The sequence below is a fragment of the Macrotis lagotis genome, chromosome 2 (assembly GCF_037893015.1).
Source record: "Macrotis lagotis isolate mMagLag1 chromosome 2, bilby.v1.9.chrom.fasta, whole genome shotgun sequence".
Classification (NCBI taxonomy): Eukaryota; Metazoa; Chordata; class Mammalia; order Peramelemorphia; family Peramelidae; genus Macrotis; species Macrotis lagotis.
This window is the reverse complement of record NC_133659.1, coordinates 48,609,406-48,635,329: the sequence shown is the minus strand read 5'-3', so window position 1 is coordinate 48,635,329 and position 25,924 is coordinate 48,609,406. Positions and strand designations below refer to the sequence as shown.

Here is a 25,924-nt window from a genome sequence, read left to right as displayed (position 1 = left end):
CAGAAACCTACTAGTGGCAACTTTGGCAAGTCATTAAGTCTCCCTCAGCCTCAGTTTTCTTATCTGTAAAAAGAGAATAGTAGCAGCACTACCTCTCATGATTGTCATGAGGGAGGATGAGTTAACATGTAAAGTCCTTTGCACACTATAAAAATATTAAATAAATGCTAGCTATTATTATAATAGTGAAACAGAAGTATTAATTTAAGCAATTGTCTTAGGTTCTAAAATAATTAAAAATTAGATATAGAAGCTTTCTTATCCAGTTTTTACCCTGTTTACTTTTATTTGCTTCAGTAACTTTTATGATGGGGATTATGTAGAAGGGACCCTTCCATTGCTTTGGTAGTTGGTTCAAATGAATTTATTCTTCCAATAAATAGCATGTCTTCACATTACTGTCATAGAAATTATAAATATTTAAGTGATTTATTTTTAAGGAATTCATTATACAATTTCCTTAAATGTCTTTTTTTCTTAATTAAAGAATTTGAATTAAAAATAGAAAAGCAAAGGTAATTTTTATAATATTGGATCACAAGACTAAAAATATAGCCATAACTGTAGTTTAACTCTTTTCCTGAAATAATGCCTAAGTTGTGATGGGTATGGGGACTGGATCTGGGATTTCTTTGGTATAGGAAAAGGAAACACATTCTGACTAGATGAGGAAACACATTGTAATAGTTCAGGTACAGATAATCAGCAACAAAATGTGCTTGTGAAAGTTGCCTTGAGTCTTGGACAATGGGTGTCTTTGCCCAGATTGTACAGCTACTCTGAGTCAGGAGCACTTTCTGAAACAAAGTCTTCTTGACTCAACTATTACTCCCTTTCCAATTGTGGTTATTATCATGAATTGTTTTACTGTTGTTTCATTTTTTGGAAAAAAGATAGCATGAAAAATGTAGGAGCTATGAAAAATGAAGATGTGATAAATGATAGTTTATAATTCTACATTACTTTGGAGTTTGTGCAGTTCTTTGTTCTTACCTTCTTTTTCATCCTCTTTTTACTGATGAAACTGAGGCATAGGGAAGTCTAGTAATGACTAGCAAGTATCAGGATGGAACAAGATTCAAATTCAAACCTATTTGACTTGCACCTTGCAGCAGGGTCACACAGGAATGCTAATGGGAATAATTATTAAAAAAACACTTCCGTCATTCCATAATGTACTAATAAGAAGAGCGTGTCATTGGAAACAAGGGAGCATGACAGGAAGAACCGTTTGCCTCTTTTTCTCTCTTTCTCCATCCCCTTCTCTCCTCCCTGCACCGAAGCCCTAGTTGAGCAGTAGTTATTTGACACTTCTGCAAAGATTGTGATGTTTTTGACAAATGTTAATTGAGAAAGCACTGAAAGCCTGACTGCATTGTAATCAAAAGAAAATTACAGAGGTTTCACAAGATGTCAAGCAAGTGCTTAGAGAGGAAGATAGACAGGTTTGAATCGGTTCTTGAAGCAGCTGGCTAGGCATGAAGTTCGACTCAAATACCGAGGCAGCACTCAAACAGTCAATAAATTATGCCCTGGAAATAAAACACATGCTCAAGAAGTTTCTGTTTTGAGATGGAAAAGAAAAGCGGAAGCAGCAGCATGCACTTAGTGTTAGTGAAAGATGAGACTTGGTACCTAAGATCCCAAACAGGTGCATGGAGAGATTTTTTTCCCTGATAAATTCAGTGTGAACTCCTGATAACTTTCTTGATATAATCAAACCTGTCCTCATATTATTTTATTAATTTAAATGTCTTAATTAAATTTATTAATTGAAATCAGCTGAATTAAATCAATTTAATTGTGGGCAATTTTAATTTAGTTTGGACTTTTGGATTTTTTTAACACATAGTTTTTCATAGCATGTTTTTTTCTTGCAGGATTTTATTTTAATCCAATAATAAATGTGAATAGAAAAAATATCTTTTTCTCGGTTTAATTTTTTTAAAAAAAGAAACTATAAACTTAATTGCAACATTCTTTTTTTCATGTATTGTTGTAGAAGAATTTAAGAGCCAAGAATATTCCTATTTCCCAAGTAATGACAAAAAATAATGTACTGGTGAATTTTTAGCTTTACAGTGTTGCGTATCTAAGCTATTTCTGACAGTCTGAAATTAGTCTTGTAAGACTAAAAATAGCTGTGCTGCACTGTACCTGCTACTCCAGTCATATGCAAATTATAACTTTTTTAATTTGAGAAAATAAAATATTAAATGATTTTTGTGTTTCAGATATTTTATGCTGTTAAGTTTAAATTTATTAAAAGACACCAAAATATTTACGTGTTAATTTCAAATTCAAGATAATATTATCTTGGCAAAGTAGAATAAATTATATATATATATATATATATATATATATATATATATATATATATTTTAGCCCTTGCCTGGAATTAGTTTTCCTTCATACCTACTTTGCCAAACCTAAGAAAGTTAAAGCCTGAGATGATGATGATGATGATGATGATGATAATGATGATGATGATGATGTATAGAAACAGTACAGGCTTGCTAGACTTTTCTTTTGTTTGCATTTAATCAAGCATGTTGGAATTCTCTCAAGCAAGAATGACTACTGGGTGGGAAGATCTAGCTACAGTAATTGTTTTCCTGCAAGGTGTCGAAAGGGTAGCTTTTTTTTTAATGTCCTAGTTTTGTTCAGGGCTCAGATTTTGTTGATACATCATATTTGATTGTTTGCGAACAGGAGCTTAAATTACTCCATTATCTACTCTTTCTAGGTTGAATAAAATTTGGTTAATCACATTTTTTTTTTGTCATTGTCATATAGGACAATAATTCCCCATGGGTTTTAGAGCACAAGCATCAGCTTGTGTTAGCAAGAAGTTAGATAGCCTCAAAATAACTGCATATATTTGACTAAGAAGAAAAACCTACACATAGGTACTGTGAAGTATAATAATTTTAAAAGCTTAAAAATACAGTCAGTAAAGGAATAGCTTTGAGTCAAGAAGACCTGTGTTCAGGTCTTTTCTTTGACCTATCCAAATTGTATGACCAAGGGCATGTCATTTAAACTCTTAATAGCAAAGTCATTCCCTAAGACTAGAAATTTAATTTGAGTTCCCCAGCTCTGTGACTGTATACTAGAATATCTCCAAGCCAGGGCAATCATAGAATCAACAAAACAACAAAAACATGTTTGCCTAAGTCAGAAGCACATAAAAATTATTTTAAAACAGTTCAGTGGATTCAAAAATCTTACCCATATGGAGACACCTGTACATAGCACACCTTCTTGATCCATTCACCCCACCCCAGGCTTTCTTCTGTATCACTCACATCCACATTCTTCCCCTGCAATCCTTATTAGAGAATAATTGAATTCAATTGTCTTTTTTTGACTAGAGTTCTCAGTGATTCTTGTGAACTTTTGAAAAATTGGGATTAACATGCTCATCTTTTTTCCATAGTGCCTACCACAGCAGTGACAGTAACTTCTTCAGCTGAGCTGTCCAAAACCACAGTATCAACCACAAGCACTCCTTCACAGAAAGGCCCCATGAGCACAACCTTAGCTGGTGGAACAAAGGAAGGAAGCAAAGGGACTAAACCACCTCCAGCAGTTTCTACAACCAAAATTCCTCCTGTAACAAGTATTTTTCCCCCGCCAGAAAGATTCTGCGAAGCTTTAGAAGCCAGGGGGATTTGGTGGCCTCAGACACAAAGAGGAATGATGGTTGAACGGCCTTGTCCCAAAGGAACAAGAGGTATTTCCTGTGAAATATGTATACATATTTTTATATGTATTAAAATATTCATAGATATGTTTGCATGTGTGTTAATGTAAATACATATACACACAAAGTCCTCTGTAAGTAGGTGCTCAAAACATCATGGAATATCCCCATTTGGGGAGGATCATTTGCAATCATCATATTTTGTAAAGTTTGATGATACAGTGTTTGCAGGCATCATTTAGATTTTAATCTGTAAAGGGCCTTTAAGTATGGGCCACAAATACCTTGAATCCTTGAGGACCCCAGGTTAGACTTGAGGTTTTTGCCTGAGGACTATAGTAAAGATTGCTTACAGCTGCCTTTCTCATTACAACCCCATGTTGGAGAAATTCCAAGAAAATGAAGGGCTTTTGGTTTGTTTGCTGTAAACGTCTGATAGTTCTACGCTGACTTTATATTTACTGTTTGTAATCTGCGTTATTTCCCTACGTTTTCGTCAGTTATTGTCAACTGCCTCCATTAGCGTTTATTCAAAATTTAACACATAGAGCGGGAACGGCGGAGCTGATTTCCTGAATGCATGCAGAAAAATGGTTTCAATTTCACTGTTGTTTTCTACATCTGTTGTAGGAACTGCCTCGTATCTCTGCGTGGTTTCCACCGGCACATGGAACCCTAAGGGCCCTGATCTTAGCAACTGTACCTCACACTGGGTAAATCAGCTGGCTCAGAAGGTTGGTTGGAATCTTTTAATATGATACACACTGGTGATTAAAGGCTTTAACTTCGAACATAAATAATTCAGCTTAGTATGTTGAAACCATCTTTATTGCTCTTTGTTCAGTTTAAAAGTAAAAGAATTATGCATAGTTTTTGTCTGTGAACCATTTATTGAAAGTTAAGCCTGCATGTGTTTTGGGGTATATTCTTTACTAAGTTAAGCTTTTTTAATGCATACATGCTTGCTTAATTTCATTCATGTTTAGCATGTTCTGGGTTGGGTTTGTTTTGTTTTGATTTAATGTTCAGAAGATGAATTCTACGTAGGCCTAATAAATCAAATAGATTTTAATGTGCAACTGAATTTCCAGAACCCAAACAGATGTTTCGTTGGCAGATGATGATAGAACAAATAAAATGTCTTTAAAGATGGCATTATAAGTAAAATCCCATTTATAGCATATTGCAATATCACCTTTTGTTTTCCTCTTCTTCCCCAATCAGCCCTTGTGAGATGATGAAAACTAGATAATAGTCATCTGTTCCAGACTGCTTCATTTTGACTTTTAAATGCCTACAATACTGGTATGAACCAGTAGATTTTTATGCTTCTGATAATAGCAGAGAGAGAAAAAAGAAAAACAATTCAGTTTAGATGAAATGGGAGCTTCAGTCCCAAATTTCCAATCTGATTTCAGGGGGGTTTTTTGTGTTTTTTTTTAAATGCTTGTTAAGAAATTTCTTTTGTGTGTCAAGGATCTAAGAACCTTTCATCTTCCCAGATAAAGAAAAAGTTTATTGGACTCAATTAGTTGCAGATTTTGACGTGTGTGCAAATGGGTGTTTTGCCACCACAAAGGTATTCTGGGAGTCAAGTTGGAAGCCGGGAGCGGAACATGGGTTCCTGCTGAGATAATATAAATTGTCATTTCAGATCCGAAGTGGAGAGAATGCCGCTAGTCTTGCCAATGAGCTGGCTAAACACACCAAAGGACCTGTGTTTGCCGGGGATGTGAGCTCATCTGTAAGACTGATGGAACAGTTGGTGGACATTCTAGACGCCCAGCTGCAGGAACTCAAACCCAGTGAGAAGGATTCGGCGGGGAGGAGTTATAACAAGGTATGGAGAGGGGTCTTGTCGTTTTTTTAATTAGACATTCCCTATGGCAACTTCTCCTTCTATCGACAGTTTGTTGCTGAAAACTTTTCCTCTACTCCCTTCCCTCTTTAATTCTTATTTGCTGCAGTTCCCAAGAAAGAATTATGATTAAAGACAGGACAATAGGGCAGTAATATTATGTAAATAATGTCGATTAGATTACGTGAGACCTCTGTTGCTGGCAGTCTTCAAAGACTAGATTCCTAACTTCAAAATACATCATGTTGGCATTATCCTGGCAGAGTTTTTTTTTAAACAGTTGTTGTCCTTTATACCTGCCTTTTCTTCTGATCTCAGAAGCAGACCATAAAACATTATGACTTCTAAGTCTTCCTAGTAATCATTGAAGTAATGTTTCTAATGACAGCTTTTGGGAGTGGAACTTAAATTTCCAGTTTTTCTCTTCTTTTTAATTGCATCAGATGAGCTTTATTTATTTATTTAGTTTTTTTTTAATCTGAAGATAATTGATTTAGTTCATGTCTTTGTACTCTTTGGTAGAATTAATGTAGAGAAGTTGATATGTCTTGGTGGGTATATGATGCCCCCTAAAATTTATAAGACATTGCAACTTGAACATTTCTTTCCTTTGGTGTAAATTCTGTGCCCCGAGTTTTTATACCTCTTCAGCTAATGATAAGCTAACATTATATAGCCCTTCTTATGTGTCAGGTATTAAAGTGATAAGAATTTTATAAATATTATTTCCTTTGATCCTCAAAACAACCCTGGGAGGTAGGTGTTATTTTCAGTCCCTTTCTATAGATGAGAAAACTGAGGCAAACAAGTTAAGTGATTGGATTGGAAATGTCTGAGGTCACATTTGAATTCATTTTTCTGACTCCAGGTCCAGCACTCTATCCACTGCACCAACTACCTACCTAAAGATAGAGAAAAAACATAAGATAAAGGCAAAAGAATGCTGGTTTTGGAGTCAGAAGAATTATGTTCAAAATTTGTCAATGCTGCCTACCACCTATGAGACCTTGACAAAGGTCCCATCATCCCCCTCAGCCACAATTTTGAGGGCATTGAATTTGACCTTTAATTCCCCTTCCCATTTCAGGAGCACGACCAGTCATGGATGGCCTTATATTCACCGAAACCAGTTAGAATTGCATAATTGCCAGAGATTTTAAAAAATACATATGTATTTATTTGAGAACAGTTTTCTAGAGATGTTCATCTAACCTCTGATTTTCTTTTCTCTTACTAAAAAGCTCCAAAAACGAGAGAAGACATGTAGGGCTTACCTTAAGGTATCTCTCCTCTGCTGTCACCCTGCTTTCTCCCTGCGTCAGCTACCTGCCTCGCTTTATCATCTTGCTGCATGATCCAATATATTTCAGTCTTTGATAATTATGTATTGTGCCCCCTATCAACTATACAAATGTTGGCTTTGCACAGGTATAATACTCTCAGAATAAGCAAATGATTCTTGTCTTTCTGTTTTTTTCTTCCTCTTGCAACATTTCTATTTATCCAAAAGTACAAGAATATTAATGAAAACCTTCTGAATTGGAAAGAAATAATACAATCCCTTTGTTTCCCAATGGTATCCTTGTGGATCAAACAACAGCTGGCAATCAGACAGCTATGATATCTTCTTGGCAGTTTATCATATCAAAGACTGTATGGTCATGATTGTATGTGCATGAAAATGTCACTGCTTTCTTATTTTGGTGGGATGCTCTTAAACGAAATGCCTTTGGTCTCAGGCTTCTTAAGGGTTAATTCCAAAGATAGCTTGTGTAAGGGTTGGGTAAACTGCAAATGAAATATGAATATTGTGACAATTCCATTAGTATCTGTTTAATGGTGCTTCTTGCCAGGCTGAGAGGGACAAGAATAGACTGCTTGCTCGAGCCAATTGTTATGCCCATAGTCAGGGAAATATTGATGATGCTACCACACACAAAAGAGCAGATATAAGTGGGGCAGTCAGTGGACTTTTTTATTGTTTCAGGAATTCTTGAAATTCCTTTTTTTTAGGGAACAGGAGATCCCCTAGTTTTTCTCTATCCTTTTAGGAAACAAAATAATGGCAAATCAAGGTTCAAAAGACCATGCACCATACATGCACACACACCTATGTTTTTAAACACCTTGTTCTCTCATTCCAGTGATATTTTAGTGAAATAGAGGTTACTCAATGTCCATGACTTCACTGGTATTTTTTGGCATGTTCTCTAGTAAGAATGGCAACCAGCCAGAGAGGATTCGACTTTGCTGGACCTGAGAGCTTTAAAAGAAAAAGTAGTGGGAGGGTCTGTTTTTAGGTTTTAATGTTTTGAATGTCCCTTTTTAGCCTGGCTAATGGGGGCAAAGAAATAACTGCTGAAGTAGATAGAATTCTTCATACTTTAATTTGCAGTTCACCTTTAAGGTAAAAGTTTAATGTATGAAATGTAATAATTGGTATGTTGCCCAGGACACATGCTTCATTGGGAAAAGTAGCCCTTTTTCCTTTGGCAAGGGAGAGTGCCTCAGGAATATGATTATGCTGATCATTTTGTTTTCACTAAAGACATAGACAGGTAATAAATAAGCTGTACCTGAAATTAATAATAGCGCGTCAGGAGCACACTCTGAGAAATCCGACCGTGACCTTCTGGTCACTCTTCGAACCCACATGAGCTTCGTGGTTCAGATAAGATGAATAAAACTTCTTCAGTTACAAATCAGAAGCGGACTTAACACTATGCAAATGAAGCGAGTTCCCACTTTGTGGCAGAGGATTCATTTGTACCTCAGATTAGAGGCTCCAATCTCTATTTCTTGGTGACTAATGAATCCAGCCTCAGCAGACCGATTTCAGTTCCACTCCAGTTAATGGCTGCAAGTGGGATCAGTGTGAGCATTCTGACTATTCCATCTCCCATTAGAGAACAGAGTAGGGGGTGTGGGGGGGGAGCCTTTAATTCCACTACAGAGTATCTTCCACCTGCCACGAAGGTCGTGGTGGCTCACAAAGCAGACAGAAATAGGATATTAAGATGGATTAAACTAATTAATCTTACTCTGGCAATAGTCTCCACTAACATTTTCCTATTCATTTCAATGCAGTATTCCCAACGAATTTTAAGGGGTGGTGGGGCTCTGTTTGTATGCTCTCTGCTCATTCTGCCCTCAGCCTTTATTACTTAATCAAACAGATCACATACATACTTAAGGACACATGATGTCCAGGTAAATGGGGCAGGGATTCACCAGTGCATGACATATTCAATGCACAGTTACATTATGCATCAATGAGTAAGCCTGCCTTCAATTGATTAACTGATTAGTGTGATTGATTGGGTTATATTATAAGGAGAATTAAAAGATGTCTCTTTGAATTTCTGTTCTCTCTTACCCCCCCCCCCCCACTCCCTCCCCAGCTCTTTTATTTATTGCTGCTTTATGTGTCGCTGAATTGACCTCCACATGAGAAGATTTTCAATATGGTCATTTTCATGGACTTATTTCTCATACCTCACCTCCTCCCTTATTCCTTAAATTACCAGTTTAGACTTTGACTGTCTTGTTTGTTCAACTGATTAATTGCCTTTGCTCACTGACCACTGGACAGGAATTGTAGTTAGCGGTCTGTAGGATTGTGGCTCAAGATAGTGTAGGAAGTTGGGAGAGAGAGAATGTTCACAGATATTTACACACTTTGAAACCACTTTATCTCATTAGTCTTTGCTAATAAACAAATGTGCCAATAAAGACTGTTTGTTGGCCACAATTTGGGCAAGGTGTCATTTTCAAAAACAACATATTATCTGTTCTTTCCCACTGGCAACACAAGGCTACTCCTTAGGTCTCCAGTATCTTCTGCCCAGAAAATAAAATCCTTGACATTGTATGTAAGATAAAAGCCTCAGGCAAAGTCATTGGCACAGAGTCTTACATTTTCCTGCACTTCTGGACCCTGTTTTTCTGCACCATATAAATAGAAATAAATCAGATATCTCCATTTACATTTCACACCAGTTTGACATTCTAGTAACCTTTTTAAATAGTCCTGTTTTGAAGTAGTTAGGTCTATTTTATGTTAACCAGGTGTTCTGGTATCTTTAAATCAGAGTAAATCATCTTGACAGCTGAATATTAGAATTGTCACAAGACAGCGATAGAAAATCTCTTCAGTGCCAGAAGCAGTCAGGCCTAATGATAGTTTTCTAATGGATGCAGGCAATTGTTGACACAGTGGACAACCTGCTGAGACCTGAAGCTCTAGAATCCTGGAAAGACATGAATTCTTCAGAACAGGCTCATGCTGCAACGATGCTGCTTGATACACTGGAAGAAGGGGCCTTTGTCCTGGCTGACAATCTCTTAGAAGCAACTCGGGTCTCCATGCCCACAGAAAATATTGGTAAGTATTTGATACGTGGAACTTTTGCCTGGGAAATGAACCCAAGTAGAAAAATTCCCTTCTTGACAATATTTTAGTCAGTTTCTTTTATTTTCTTTTCCTCTTCTATCCTTTATCTTTTTTCCTTCCTTCCTTCCTTCCTTCCTTCCTTCCTTCCTTTTCTGCCCTCATTTCCTCCTTCCTCCCTCCCTCCTTCCTCTCTTTCTTCCTTCTTTCCTTCTTTTCTTCCTCCTTTCCTCCTTCCCTTCCTTTTTTCTTCCCCCAAAAAACTAAAGGAGTAAGAGAAAAGCATGTTGAAAACAAGGAATATTTAATTTTTATCTTTGTTCTTCCAGTGTCTGGTGCCACCTAATAGGTACTTTATAAAATCATCTTTAATTAAATATAGCCAAATTAATACAAAGGGAAAGGATAGAATACATATTTTAAAATTGTATGTCAATTGAAAAATCATCAACAGAACACATGGCTAGCAAAAAACTGCTTAAAAGCTGGGCCATGGGTTTGCTGAACTTTCCCAAATTCTTTCTGTGTTGTTGTGGAAGATGCCTTTTCATTTTATATCATCTGTTCCTAATGAATTTAAATTACTTTTTTGGAATGTGTTCTTCCACTACATATTTTCGGCACATAGTACACGGGCCACATGTTTACATCAAGCACAACTGCCTTCAGGTGAAAATGTGCTCAGTGAACTACATCTCCCATAATGCAAAATGTCCATGCTCCATAGATTGCAAAATAGCTGCAGAGAGTTTGAAGCATAATTCAGAACTTAAATGCTGGCACCGGGAGGAAAATGCTCAGTGATGAAAATGAATAAGGGAAAGTTGTACCACAGCCTCATTTCATGCAGTCTTTCTTAATCCAGAATTTGTGATAATTCAGCTGACTTTAACTAGTGTATGTCAGTGAAAGAATCTTGTGAATAGAATTTGCCCAGAAAATAAATAATGGAATCTCATTGGTCATGTTGGAAAATTCACAAGCTATAGGATTTGAGGGTTGGAAGGGTTATATAGCTTTACCCATGCCTGGCAACAGCCAGAGAGATAACACCAGAGTTTTGGGCACAGACCACTAAGCTACCAGAATGAGTTGATTTGTTGTTTCCAATTCATTGTGGTCCTGGAAATCAGACATCTGTGCTTGGTAGAACTGTGTGTAAAACAAGAATAAACAGGCTCCGAGTAAAGGCACATCAATAGGGATTTATTCATTGCCTTCAGCTTGCCAGAAATTATGCTAAGCACAAAGAAATTCCAAAAACAAACAACACACACATACCCCAGAGTCTGTCCACATAGTTTTAATGGTCAAGACACTAAACCATCACGTATAAATCAGATCTCTATACAGGCCAATTCTCAGGTCATTTAGACGAAGAAAGGCTGGGGAAGTATCCTTTAGAATGCAAGGCTTTAGCAGAGACTAAAAGGAAGCCAGACAGATGAGGAGGAGGAAGATAGATTTCCAGGCATGAGGATTCAGCCATTGAGAAGACCCTTGGCATCAGAAGATGGAATGACACCAGTGCCTGTGGATAAAAGAGTACATGGCAAGAGATGGGGGATAGGTTAGCAAGTGGGGATCTGGACCTCTTTGATGGGGAAAGTATGTGACCATGTGCCCTCATTCTCTGGCATCTATTTTGAGATCACAGGTAGAGCTTTAATGCTTCCTTTCTCATTCTCCTCTGGGTTCTGATCAGGTGAGACTGCTAGACAGGTGAGACACATCAGAGAGAGAAAAACAAAATATTCCCATTGCTGCTACCTGATTTGTGCTGATCTTCATTATGTCAGAACCATTCATATGAAGTATTTTAACCATGCTCCAACCTCCATTCCCTCCTTCCCCCAAAGAAAAAAAATTGAGATGATTTTCTTCCATAACAAAATTCTAAAGTGTCTGAGCTCATTCTCCTGTGTAGAACAGTTACATCAGATACAATCTACCTGTCTTTTAAGGGAGAACCTAAAGAAATATCTACAGAGCACACACCCCTTTCCTCAAAGACCAGGATATAGGACTAATAATGTACCTGGAATAGATAAAGCCATCATTACCTCCTCTTCCAATGCAAAGAAAGAAATCTGTTTGCCTAGAGATGGTCATATGAATATAATTTTCAGATTCTATCTACAACTGTATAAAAACAGACACTATCAGTGCTTGTATGAGAGACTTTGACTATAGATATACAAGTTGAAGAGTGGACAGAAATAGTATATTCTGTCCTTCCCCTTTCTGACAAGTATGTGCCCCCTAAAGTGAGGGTAGCCTATAGATGTAGGGAGTTCTATTTTTCCATCTGTCCCACCATTTCGCTTATCTGTGGTCAAGAGAGTACCATTTGTATCTATTTTCATTTTTGTGTACTGTGCAAAAATACTTTTTAATAATAATAATAATAATACAATATTGTCTTTATGACCTCATATATACATATTCCATTTTTGATTTATAAAAATAGAAAAACAAAGTTATTAAGTTGTACCTTCATACATTGCCTCTTTCCACTCAAACAAGATTACCATGAGATTTTGAGCTTTAGTAAAAATAATTCTTTATAGTAGTTATATATATAGTTATAGATTTGTATTAAGTAGGATTATGATGATTATTTTATTTTTCTTGAACAAAAAATTTTACAATTAATGTAATTGGTTTCATTGTCTTAAGTAATTTCGGTGTTTAAACTTCTTACTCCCTTTTTCTCTTGTTGGTCGATGAGAATATTTGTGTTCCTTTTTAAGATTAGAAAAAGCCTAAAGAAAGTGCAGTTGAGACTTATGACTGTCTGGATTAAGAGTTATGAGTGTGTGTAGAAATAAATTCCAGGTTTAACTTAATGCAAGGAAACTTGTTTATAAATATTTTGTGCTGATTTGAATAATTCAAAGTATAAAGAGATGCCAGTTTTAAGTCGTTATCCTCTATAATCTTATTTCTGTGCAACATGTATGTGAACCATATTTTATATAGAGAGAAAGTGCATCTCTTTCATCTTTGAGAAGGATTTTTAAAAATGACAGTGAAGCAAAGGGTATAAAAATGAAGTTTTGAGATTTTTTCCATCCCCATGTCATTTTAGTGATATAAATGTATACATATGCTAGATATGTGTTAGTCAGAATCCATCCCTTTTATGGGCTAGATTAAGGTTAATATTCAAATTCTATTAATTCTTTGAAAATTTTTCTGTCCATTAATAATTAACTCTGAAAATTTTGGATGAATTGATAACATCAGAAAGTATAAAAATAAATGGCAAAAATTTAGATTGGCATTTAGGAATTCTGGGGGCCACAGTGTATTTAGCATTTTCTTGGTGTATGAGGATTCTATTCCATGAGGTGAATTTGTTGAAAAATTTGTTGGAAAAAAAAGTGTGAATATGTGTGTACATACATATATATGAACATATATGTAAAACTTTTATTGCATGTAGAAAAACAAATGTCTATTATTTGACCCCCAAAATATGTTTAATGCATGTTCTCTATCTCTCTTTGTTTGAACCAGTTTTGGAAGTTGCTGTGGTCAGTACAGAAGGCCAGGTACAAGACTTAAAATTTCCTCAGGGCAGCAAAGGATCCAATTCAATTCAACTTTCTGCAAATACTGTCAAACAGAACAGCAGGAATGGTAAGGCTGAGCATAAAATGATAGAACTTTGCACATATTCTCCATATTCAGACCACATGTTCTTGACCTCTTTGTTCTTAAACTCCTGATTTAGCTGGACTCTTGCCATAGTTTAAAATAAATAGCTAGATTTTTAATATGATGATTTAGACTTGACTTGGGAACAAGTCCAAAATTATACTTTCCTTTCATTTTGTCTTATATTGATATTTTATCTAACTACCCAAGAACTATTGCAAGTGTGATTCCTGTAAAATAAGATTGTTTTCTCTTTTACAGGGCTTGCAAAATTGGTCTTCATCATTTATAAGAGTTTGGGACAGTTCCTTAGTACTGAAAATGCAACTATAAAATTGGGGGGTGACTTTGTTGGCCGTAACAGTACCATTGCCGTGAATTCCCACGTCATTTCAGCCTCGCTCAATAAGGAGTCCAGCCGTGTCTACCTGACTGACCCTGTGCTTTTTACCCTGGAACACATTGATGTGAGTTACTCTAATGAATTAATGGGAAGGTCATCAAACCCAGCAAGAAAAAAGGAGCAATATTGGGGGAGGGGAGGGGAGGGGAGAGGAGTCAGGAACACCTTTCCATTTGAATTTTAAATGTTGGACTAGGTCAGAGACACAAGTTTATTTAAGTCTATGAACATAAAATTAAATGAGCCTGGTTCAGTGATTATTAGAACTTAAGTGTATTCTTAATGAAAGCTAATTCAGTAATCAACATGAAAATGTAAATGACTCTAATTTGTTTCAGATTGAAAATTAACTCTTACCTTAACAGCAGGATAGCAGAATATCAACTCTTATGGCTCTGCCTGTTTAGTGTGGCAAGTTTAAATGTCAGTGAAAGCATTTAACCCCTGTTTTTTAATTCCAGGCTCTGCTTGGGAAAATGTTTACGAAGCACTGTGAATTAAAAGGTGAAGCAGGGCGAGGAAATGCAGTTTCTCTGCTGTGTCTTGAGTTTACTGCAAATCTCCATCCTAGCTATTAAGTTGCTAGTTAATTGACTGCACTATGTTAGAAGATTGTCTGCAGTCTGTTTAGACTTACTTGTTCTAAACTGAGAGAATCAGTTCCCTCACACAGCCAAGTGGATCACCCAAATTGGCACAGGGAAATAAATGTGTGAGGTTATCTCTCTCTCTCTCTCTCTCTCTCTCTCTCTCTCTCTCTCTCTCTCTCTCTCTCTCTCTCTCTTCTTTCTCTCACTTTTTTTTTTTTGGTAGTTATTTCAGCGGCTTTGCCTGGAGAGGAGCCTTACGGAATTGACTCTGTGATTAAGATTGCTGCTTACATATCACTTTGAGCTGACCCAAAATGAGTGAAAAAAGGAAAAATGGATTTTAAAACACTTGGTTCCTAGAGAGATTCCTTAGAATATAGTCATAGCTCTAATTTTGGCAGAAAGGGAAAAAATGACTCTAATGTGCCATCAGTATGTAAAATCATAAGATGGAAATTGTAATTGTCTAAAATGGGTCTTTGGTAATTTAGAGTACTCTTTACAGTGTTTCGGACTATAAAGTCCCTTTTAAGCTAGATGCCTGCTTTGTACAACATAGTCCACAATTTTGCTGATGAAAAACTTTATAGTCCGAAACATGCAAAGTTTAATCTAAATTACCTTTTACACATATTAAACAATTGCTATAGCCATCTTAGAGTGTAAAATCCTAATTTTATCTTGTCATTTTATTTCCCAGCCTGACAATTATTTCAATGCAAACTGCTCCTTCTGGAACTACTCTGAAAGAACAATGATGGGATATTGGTCTACCCAGGGCTGCAAGCTGGTTGACACTAATAAAACTCACACAACGTGTGCTTGCAGCCACCTAACTAATTTTGCTATTCTCATGGCTCACAGGGAAATTGCAGTAAGTATTTGCACTTCTAATGAGTATTGGGAACATCTCTAGAGATTCCACCCAGCTTGGGAAATAAGTCCATTCTTTGGGTGCTTATTGTGACTGAAAATGAAACAAACTAGTGGGAACTTCTAGAAGTCCCTGTAGTGCCCTTCCTTTGCCATATAAATTTGTTGTACTTTCTCAGAGGCATCTGCCTTTATATTTCCTTCTGTTGTAGCCTTAGTTTTCTTTCCTTCCGCCTAGTGCATTCTTTTCTGAGATTACATTCTTTTTCTCAAATTACACCCTGGTGAAACCAGGGAGCACCATGGACCCCTCTGTGTTTCCTAAAAAAACCCTTTACCACTCTGCAATTACATGCATAGCACAAAAAGTAATAGGTGATGAAAAAAGCTGGAGGGATTTCTTGAATGTTTTAACATTCCTTCTTGTGAGTAAGTAGGAATAGACCACGGGAATCCAAGCATTTCTAGCTTGACTTTTTATGAGTGCTAAGCAGCCATGGTGGATAGGTGATGAATGATACAAAAGATAATTAATAAAATATAAAGGGAAAAGAGTTCATTTAAAACTTTGCCTATTTCTGAATCTGGAAAATTGGCAAAATACCGGTCTTTTTATTCTAGTTGCTGTTCTTTTGTAATCCTTTCAGGCTTGGCAATTTCCAGAAATGTGTATTGTTACAATAGGCCTCTTTTATTCTAAGTCCAGTAAATCTACAGAATTAAATTTTCCTCTTTTCTATAATACTTTAGATATTAAAAATACATAAGACAAGAGGGAATAATAATAATTATTATTATTATTATATGATCACAAATTATTTTTATATTGTGGAGACCTGTTCTCATACCCATGTATGACCCACTGTAAATCATGTAATCTCAGTTTTAGTTTCCTCTTCTATAAAATGAGGTTGATAATAACACCCACTAACACCCACTTTACAGGATTCTTTTGAGGATCAGGTATGATAATATATATAAAACCCTTTATAGACCAGAAAGTATTACACCAGTATTAGTATTGTTATTATCATTCTGACTTCTGTTAAAATCAGTCTAAAAGATAACTTTCTGAGCAGGAGACTTTATATTTGAGACACACATAAAGTAAGAAATTTATTTTCCAACTTCTCTTTAGGAGAATAACTTCTCTCACTTTTGAAATACAGCCCTTTTAATTATTCATACTCCCCCCCCCCCCCAATCTCTCTCTTGCAGTACAAAGATGGAGTTCATGAGTTAATCCTCACTTTCATCACCTGGGTGGGAATCGTCATTTCCCTCGTTTGTCTAGCCATCTGCATCTTCACTTTCTGCTTCTTCCGTGGTCTACAGAGTGATCGGAACACAATTCACAAGAATCTCTGCATCAATCTTTTCATTGCTGAATTCATTTTCCTAATAGGCATTGATAAGACTGAATACACGGTAAGCTACTCCTGTGCCTATTGATTACCATCTTCAGAAAATGACTTTTTGATTTTGATGTGAATTTAAATATGACACTGCCCCAAGCTATCAACCCACATTGTATCACTGATGGGGAAACAAAGGGAGGAAAGTTTTACATAAATCAAGACAGACAAGTTAATGATATTTTCATGCATAGAAAACATCAGCCCATCCAACCCCTTTCTCCCAAATAACTTGCAAGAGTGTTTGCCTATTTGAGAAACATACTTTGTTATTAAGAAGATGATTTGAAAAGAACAGATCTGATTAGTTCGGAAAGAAAAAGGAAATACTCTTTCACAAGCTCTTGCCTGCTTTCCACCAATGACTTTATCCAGGGATGATTCCTGGAGGTTTATCTGTCACTGTGGAATCTGTGACACAGCCTGAATTTTAAAATTTGGTGGTTATTTTGCTGTCTTCACCTAGACAAAGGTGAAACTAAGTTGGCTACACATCTGACAGCTGAACTTCCTCATATAGTAAAAGCTGAGGTATTTGTCATTTAAAGCAGATAGAGAGACTCCTGGCTGCTGCACAGAATTTCAACCAGAAGCTATAAATAATATATCTGGAACCAACTGTTCTATCTAGCCTCATGGCCCAAATCCACTTCAAGCTTGTTCTTGCAGAATAGTCAAGATTTTTCATAGCGTTAACAACATGCCGCTGTTGTACTCAAAGGATTACAACATCACTGAATAGCCTATTCCTTTAAAAACTGTGCTATATCTTTTACTATAGTATAAGCCTAATTAGCACCAGATAAAGTCAATGCAAGATCAATGCTGTATTAATATTTCAGTAATGCGGTTCACTTAATGCCTTTAAAAATATCAGGACCCCATGAAAAGAGTTTCATAGTTGGTCACAATATGTAAAGAAGAAAATTGTCAGGTTTCCCCAACTCATGTTATACATTTTTGAAGTGAGGCATTGCCATTGACACTTGTTCTTTCTTTGCAGATTGCATGCCCAATATTCGCAGGCCTCTTGCACTTTTTCTTCCTGGCTGCCTTTGCTTGGATGTGCCTAGAAGGTGTCCAGCTCTATCTAATGCTTGTAGAAGTGTTTGAGAGTGAATATTCAAGGAAGAAATACTATTATGTTGCTGGCTACCTCCTTCCTGCCACTGTTGTTGGTGTCTCAGCAGCCATTGACTACAAGAGCTATGGAACAGAGAAGGCGTGAGTAATTGAAAGCGACCTGAGTGATTTTCAAGTGAATAATTTTTTTTTAAAGCCTGTTAGTGTCAGTGAAGGTCCCTGACAGACTAAAATGCATCTGAAAGCTTTATTGGGAAGAGAATGGCCATTCTGTACACAGATTACAATCAAGTCTTTTGTAATTTTCTAGGTTCAGAGAATTTTCACTCTGGGAGAGGCAGATTCTAAATTATGGTCTTTCTTTTTAACACAAAAGATTGACCTGAAACAAAGTGAAAAAGTACATAACTTTTTGGCCTAAAAATGATATTAAGTAAAAATTCTTTTCAGGTTAAAAGTGTCTGACAGGCTTAACCGCTCAGTTTTAAGCTAATGCTTCATTAGTTGCCTTTGTTCAGCTGCCCTTCTGTCTAACTCTCACATTGAATGATGATAGAAGAACATTCTATCCCATATGATGTTTTGCTTTGATAATATTTTGTCAGGCAGTTTGAACAAGATTAAAATTAGCCACTGCCTTTTATTTATAAAAATAGAGATATTTATAGAAAGTGACAGAAGGTAGACATAGACATGTTTCCAAGGATTTGAGTTGCTAGAGGCATGATTTTGCCTCCCTATACTGTTTACTTTATCCTTTGATAAAATTAGTTGCATTATAGAAAGATACTGAGGACTACAAGGGAACTGCTTGGTTTCACAAATGATGAAAGACAAACAAAAGCAGTTCAGTGGAGAGGCAGCCGTATTGGGGAGCAGGAAGGAAAATCGGCTCTGCCTCTTTGACTCAGATATCGTACATGTGGAGTGCTTTCCCTTCGGTCCCCTCTCCTTCCCAGTTGAGTCATTTTATTTATGTCATACTGTTTTGCAACAGAATATGACATCTGAGCATTTTCTGTCTGTTCTGTTCCATGGGGATAAGCACTTTACTTGAGATAGAGAAAGATAAAAGGCAAATTTTGGAGATTAAACAGGGAGGTGGAGAAATATCAAATAAGTTTTTGATGTTGAGGTTCATAGTTCCTTTAAGTAAAACCTGAAATCTTAAAGTGGGCAGAGGACTTTTTTTTTGTGGTTCCTGTTTTCCCTAATAATGGAGAAATTCTTCTTGCATTATCATACAGGAAAGGAATCAACCTCAACAGAGGCACAGCAAGCATTTAAAATACCCTTCACTCAATAAAATGCTTTGTTAGGCAGGAAACAAAGGCCGTATTTTTGTGATCATCTTTGCTTACTCTGTATTTACTTATAAAGTCATGTTTAGAAATAGTGTGTGTGGAGTTTCAAAATAACATTTTCTTGTTTGAAATATTTGAGGAGCCAAAGAAACACTGTGTAACTCATGTTCTCTCTCTCTCTCTCTCTCTCTCTCTCTCTCTCTCTCTCTCTCTCTCTCAGTTGCTGGCTTCATGTTGATAACTCTTTTATCTGGAGCTTCATTGGGCCTGTTACTTTCATTATTATGGTAAGGATACTTTTCTCACCCCCAATCCCTTCTCTTCCCTCCTTCTTGCTATTACAATAGACCTTTCTATACAATTATGTTTTTCTTGAATCATTAATTCCTTACCAGACATAATTTAACAAATTTTAATTTTGTACATCTGTGGCTTAATATCGAATATTTTTAAAAATTAATATGCATTATCAGTTGTTTTTCACATGTTCATATAATTACTAAATTTCCCTGTGTTTGAAAAGTAGTCTTCTTGCATACTTCCATCTTTTTTCCCAACTGTATCTTGATATTAGAATATATTAATTTAATTTGAATTTATGTATTTATGAATTTACACATATGTATGCTATCAGAGTCATTTGGGTCAATATGGCACATATGGAAACTAATTTTGTTATGGAACAGAGCAAGCCAAGTGCACACTTTAATTAGTCTTTTAGCTAAAGAGGACATTTTTAGAAATGCTTCTTCCTCAGCCTTCTTTATTTTATCTTAAGAAATTGTTCACAGTTCTCTCAAACTCTTACATCATCAACATTGCAAATAATGCTGCTCCAAGAAAATAGACTTGTTGGAGGAAAGAAGGGGCTAATATCAAATTTGTGTTTCCCATTTATGCTGGAATTTTAAATTCACATGATTCCTCAGGATGAACATTTTTAGTATCAGTTTCTTTTTGAGTTCATAAGGAGATTATGGAAAAGGGTTAAGGATACCTAGAAAATATTTACTTGACCAAAAAAATAGACATTTTGCACACAAAATAATTTCTGAATATATTAGTAAAAAGTTGCCTTCTTTTTTTAGAGGGGTGGAGAGGAAGGATACTATTTACCTTGAAAAAAATATTAGGCATTATAATAGGAAATAAAATGAAGTTAAAGTTGTTTCATACTTTTAAAGCTTTATATTCCTTTGTTAATTTTGACTAATAAGGAAATTTTTAAAATTTCCTCCTTTTATTCAGTCTATATTCAGAAGTAGAGACAACTGGCAAAGGCATATAAGCAAGCTATCTCAATATGTATATTTGAATTTTACATTTCTTCTCTATGTTTGGCATTATGTAGGTTCAGTCTATACTTATAAAAAATGAAACTTTTAAATATTTTTATTTTTAGGAAGAAGTATATTGAGAATTATAAGTGATCTAGAAATAAAATATATCATTAAATTATTTTAATGCTGGGGGATGTTGACTGCATGATCTTAAAGGTACTAATCCAGTGATCCCTGTTTTAAAGAGGAAACTGTGGCTCAGAAAGGTTAAAGTATCTGCCTACTGCATCAGTTAGTTAAATGTCTTGGCAAAGTCCTTAAACACTCTGAGTTAATGTTATCAAATTATGGAAATAGATAATTCTTTAATAAAAATGAAAATTATATATATATGTATATATATGTATCAGGAAATCATTTCTCTAGGTCAGATTTTAAACAGTATTTTTCTTGAACAGCGTAAAGGATTAAAGTTAGGTCTTTTGTTTTCTGAAATTAATTTGATTTGGCATAATTTTTTTTAATTCCCTTGAGTGGGAGATAGATTTGCCACTAATATCCATATATGACCTTGGGAAGCTACTTAGACTTTCTCTAGCTTTCCATTTTCTCATCTGTAAAAAAGAACAAATTATACTTTCACCTAGGAAGTTTAATGATTTTATGATTTTGCAATAGAATGAAAATTTTCTCAGATAAATAAAATTATTTGAAGTCATGAATGTTTTTATTAAAATATATTAATATGGAGGAATGGAACAAAGCATTACAACTGACTACATTTAATTAGTATGTATCCTTACAAAATCATAGAATTGTAAACTAAAAAGTTCTGGTGAAGACTGGACCATCTAGTCAAATCTGAACCAAAAAAAAATAATCTACATTACAACACAAAAGTAGAGACATTAAGCTATATTTTATACATTGAATTTTAAGCTGAAGGATTACATGCCATCACATAATCTTAACTGTATATAAATGTGTATATCTGATTAGATTATTTGTTTTATATTTATATTTTTTGTTTTACACAGAGAGTTTTTATTAAATTAATTTTTGGTTATGCGACTGGAAAAATATGTTAGCATTTTGAGTAACATTTGAGAAAATATGTGAGATTTTCAAAGTTTTCTAATCAATGGTGTACTTCACAGAGTTATCAAACACACCTTTTGCTAATGGATAAGATTCCCCAGTGGGACCAGAAGTATGTTAAAACATAACTAGAAAACATATCACAAAATGAATAAAATTCCATTAGAACATTGATAATATTAATATGTCATTTTCTAAATCACTCTGTTTCTGTAGGATCCGTATTATATCGAGACTTAGTTAAGTCTTTCCATTCTACTACCACTGCTTTAAGGGATTACATGCATAAAATAAATATAAACAGAGGACCATATTAATAATGCAAGGAAGCCAAAACCTTAACTTTTGTTTTGACAAAAGTTGTATCTGATATGATGCCATGGCACTCATAAAACTATCATCTTTTTTTTTTTTACACATCCTTAAATATACATTGATAGAAGAAATTTTAGGAAAAAATAAAGACATCCTGGTTATTCAAACATCCTATTTCTCCTTCACTCTCTTTACCCCCCCCCCCAAAAAAAAGTAAACACAGCCAAAGCTATTAAACATATGATTCCCTATGTGATCTGAGGATAGACACTTCTGAGTTTCAGTTTCTTCATCTGTAAAATGATAGGGTTTATCTAGAACTCAAGATGATTTCTGAGGTTCCTTCCAGCCCTAGATTAATGATTATCTTTTCCCCAAAATTGAATTGTTAAAATATCTACTCTGAAAAAGATTATATTAAATTAATGAACATTATATATTTACTTATATTGTTTCTTTATATTTCCAACTATAAAATTTACTGAAAAAAATTTACTATGGAAAGGATAGTTATTGCTAAACCAATTTCTGTTCACACCTAACCCCAAGTCAGAGTAAGAAAGACGTGAAAGATATTTAATGATGTTGCCCATGTTCAGTAAACTGTTATTTATTGTCCATGATTATCCTTTAGCAAATTATTTTGACTGAGATGTGAAAGACCTTTGGGAGTGATATTCACAACTTAAGATTAATGATAAATGTTTGGGTCTCAAAAATTGAAATAATAAAATATCGTCTACCAAAAAAAAGATTATATCAAGTTAATGAATAACAGCAAACCCCCCCCCCCAAATGTAATAGCAAGTAGCAGTCTTAGTAATAATACCTGTAATTCTTCTCCTACAATTAGTTTGCCCTCTAATCATCACAAAAGAGAGAATTTCAGTGCTGTAAATAGTATCTTGAGAATAACCGGAAGAGGACCCTTGTTTGTTTAGTAGCAAATTCATCATTGGCACACACCAAAAATAGTTTAACAGTAACTTCTAACCCATCACTTTCTTGGGCTCATGCCTTAGTGTAGTGTTTGGCATGATATAGTTCTTGCTCCCGTAATGGGTGATAATACCTTATTAGAAAAGATCATCTTCCACTTTCCTCCTCTCTGAGCTTCACCCATTACACTTAGTCATGTTAAAATCATCAGTCCAGGCTTTTAGATCACAAGGATTCTGTGAAGGAATGGAATGCTCTGAAGAAGACAAACCTTCCGGCTTTTGCATTACTATAGCATGCTATGCCTATGGGCACCCAGGGTTATTATATCTATGAGAAAAGAGCATGTAAGTAATGAGCGATGAGAAACCATTAGTATGCCTGGAATGGTTTAATGAAAGCTTGGATCATGACACATCAGGAGCTGTTCTTATCATTTGGACAGCTCCATCTGCATCTTTAATAATTAATTCAGTTCAGTAAGAGTTCAGCTCACACACTCATTTAGAAGTCTTCTTCAGAGAACCCCCTCTCTGGCTGCCAGTCCCAGGGAGAAATCGGCTTCTGCCTGGCTACCAGCAAAGATCTGCAGATCCAAGCACAGTTTGAGAGCTGCATTTGCCAGGTAGCCAAAGCTCGAGGGAAGACAAAAAGGGTCAGAGCATGAGTGGTTCAGTGAGGTTACTTCAGACGGGTGTTTCTGTTCTTCTGTCTCATCATATCCATGTCAGCACTGCAGGCTGGGCTTGGTGAATTTTAAGCTGCTAAGCTTAGCCGTACGTGATTCAATCGAGCAGGCTGATGGCTAGAAAACAAATAGGGCTCTCCTATAATCTCTGGTCAGAAAAGCCCCTGGTCTTCTGACTCCTTGGTAGTCCTCTGTTCATGCTTGCTTACAGTGGGTAAAAAGAGGTACAGCCAGTCCATCATTCAGTGGGAAGCTTGATCCTTATGAGGAGTACTAATAAATTATGCTGGCAGAGGTTATTTCAACAATAATTTATGAAATTGCAGGATTTCCTGACATTGCTGAGAGTTCTTTTCATTAAAATAAGGGGGAAATATTTCATCCTCCTGACTTTCTCTGACTTATGTCCATGGAATCTATCTATTCAGATAGGTTATGTTATTTTATTTTTCAAATGTTTACATGTTGCTAGAATATGCACATGTGTGCATACTTAAAGTCTAGTCATGATTTTGATCAACATGAGTTCATTATTCTCCAAAGTTAATCAAGCTAACTAAAGAAAGGTAGCTAGAAAAATAAAATTCCATGATATGTAGAATTACTGGCTAAAGAATTAAGTCTTTCCCATAACAAGATGGGATGGAGAGAGGGGTCAGTCACAAACAAGCAGATTTGAACATCACCTAGAATGAGTAGGACAAAGGAGCTAATTAACTGAGTGAAGAAGGGATATATGTTGAACCCTAACCCACTGAAATGCATACTTCTAATTTACTAGACCATTTATTTCCCCAAGAACATCCATATCATTAACTGAAAATACACCTTTATTTTTGTTGGATTTACATGTGTAGATACATTTTCTGTTAATGAAATTGTGACCTTTTAAGAAACAAGGGATCACAAGTTAGCAATGACTTGAAGTGGCACTGATTTAAGTAATTTTTATTTGGTTTGTTAAGCAGGGGAATTCAGGTAATACAGATTTGTTTCAAACCTTCCTTTCCATATTTTTCCCTATCCCCACCCTTCAATTACATGAATGAATTAAAGTCAGGTTACACATGAGGATCAGCTATAGTAACCACAGGCCTTTGGACTTAGAGTCCTGGTTCCATTCTCTACCACATACTGGATATTGCACCCTGGTCAAGTCACTTTAAACTCTTAGTCAAGTCTGAATAAGGATAGATTCCTAGATTAGCAACTCCCTTTACTCAGAAAAAGACAGGTCATATCTTCTCCACCTGGGCCCCTTAAAGAAAAAGTGAAGAGCAACGTAGTAAAATTCATTACAAAATGAAATGCTAGAAAGTGGAGAATTGGGGCTTTACCTGGAAATGGTTTTTTTTTTTAATTTTTTTTGTAGAAATGTTTTTAAATTGATTTTTGAAGCTTTGACAATTTAGTCACCCTTCCCTTTAATGAAAACTGTATATCTGATACATTTCTCTTCCACTCCTCCCTTCCTCCTTTCCTCATTTCCTCCCTTTCAGTTTGAGGGAACAATCCATTTTAGCTCTTTGATGTCTTTCCAAGATAGGGAGGGAATTGGAGCCCAATGAGGAAAGTAAACCTTTGATAATTCCTGAGAGAAATCGTTGACCACTTGTACTCTTTCTATGTTCTAAAAACAATAGCAACAACAATGACAATAATGATTAACTGCTTCTTGTAGAATGTTGATCCTGTTTCATCTCATAAATCCTGGATCTGTTCTATCTTTCTTATAATTCTGTGCTTCACACCCTTAATTTGATACATTTGATTTGTATTAGATATGGTCATTTATATTCTTGGAAGTCAAGCTTAAAAAAAAGTGTAGCAAGACAGACATAAAAATAAGAGGGAGAAAGAATAGTCTGAATGGGTTGAGTCCTTAAATTTTTTTTTTATGCTTTGAACCCCATTAGCAATCTGTTGAAATCTGTAGGTCCTTTTTGAAAATAATGGCTGTTTTCTTTTTTTTTTTAAACTTCAGATATTGAACCATGAGAAATAAAGCAAACATCCAAAGTTTGATACCAATTATTTTTTTTTTCTAACAGGATTTTCTTATCATTTTTGAAGTACTAGTGAAAGAGGTGCAGAATCAGGAAAAATAAAATTAGGTTAGTTAGAGGAAAATAAAGGGTGGAATAAAAGTATGAATAAGGTAAACTAGATTTGTACAACTCTGATTTTGCTATTGTTTCTCTGCCAATGAGAATAGTCTTTGGGCTGTAAAGTAACTAATAGAGATTGATGCCAAGATCTCCAGGAGTAAGAGACTATCTAGCTGTACTTAAGGAGTTCAGGTCCCCCAGTCTAGATAAA

General features: G+C 35.5%; 1 protein-coding gene across 15 annotated transcripts in view; it reads left to right on the top strand.

The window, feature by feature from the left end:
* ADGRL2 (adhesion G protein-coupled receptor L2) overlaps window positions 1-25,924 on the top strand; it is a 329,848-nt gene that overhangs the window by 278,841 nt on the left and 25,083 nt on the right. For 8 of the 15 annotated variants that reach the window (XM_074221816.1, XM_074221817.1, XM_074221815.1 and 5 more), the window contains 11 exons: window positions 3,440-3,736; window positions 4,337-4,440; window positions 5,361-5,546; window positions 6,806-6,844; window positions 9,765-9,948; window positions 13,477-13,599; window positions 13,879-14,084; window positions 15,311-15,484; window positions 16,702-16,911; window positions 17,902-18,122; window positions 19,506-19,572. In XM_074221816.1, the coding sequence (XP_074077917.1) occupies window positions 3,440-3,736; window positions 4,337-4,440; window positions 5,361-5,546; window positions 6,806-6,844; window positions 9,765-9,948; window positions 13,477-13,599; window positions 13,879-14,084; window positions 15,311-15,484; window positions 16,702-16,911; window positions 17,902-18,122; window positions 19,506-19,572 (1,811 nt within the window). The remainder of the gene's footprint in view (window positions 1-3,439; window positions 3,737-4,336; window positions 4,441-5,360; window positions 5,547-6,805; window positions 6,845-9,764; window positions 9,949-13,476; window positions 13,600-13,878; window positions 14,085-15,310; window positions 15,485-16,701; window positions 16,912-17,901; window positions 18,123-19,505; window positions 19,573-25,924) is intronic. The other 7 variants (XM_074221821.1, XM_074221823.1, XM_074221829.1 and 4 more) reach the window with 3 other exon arrangements.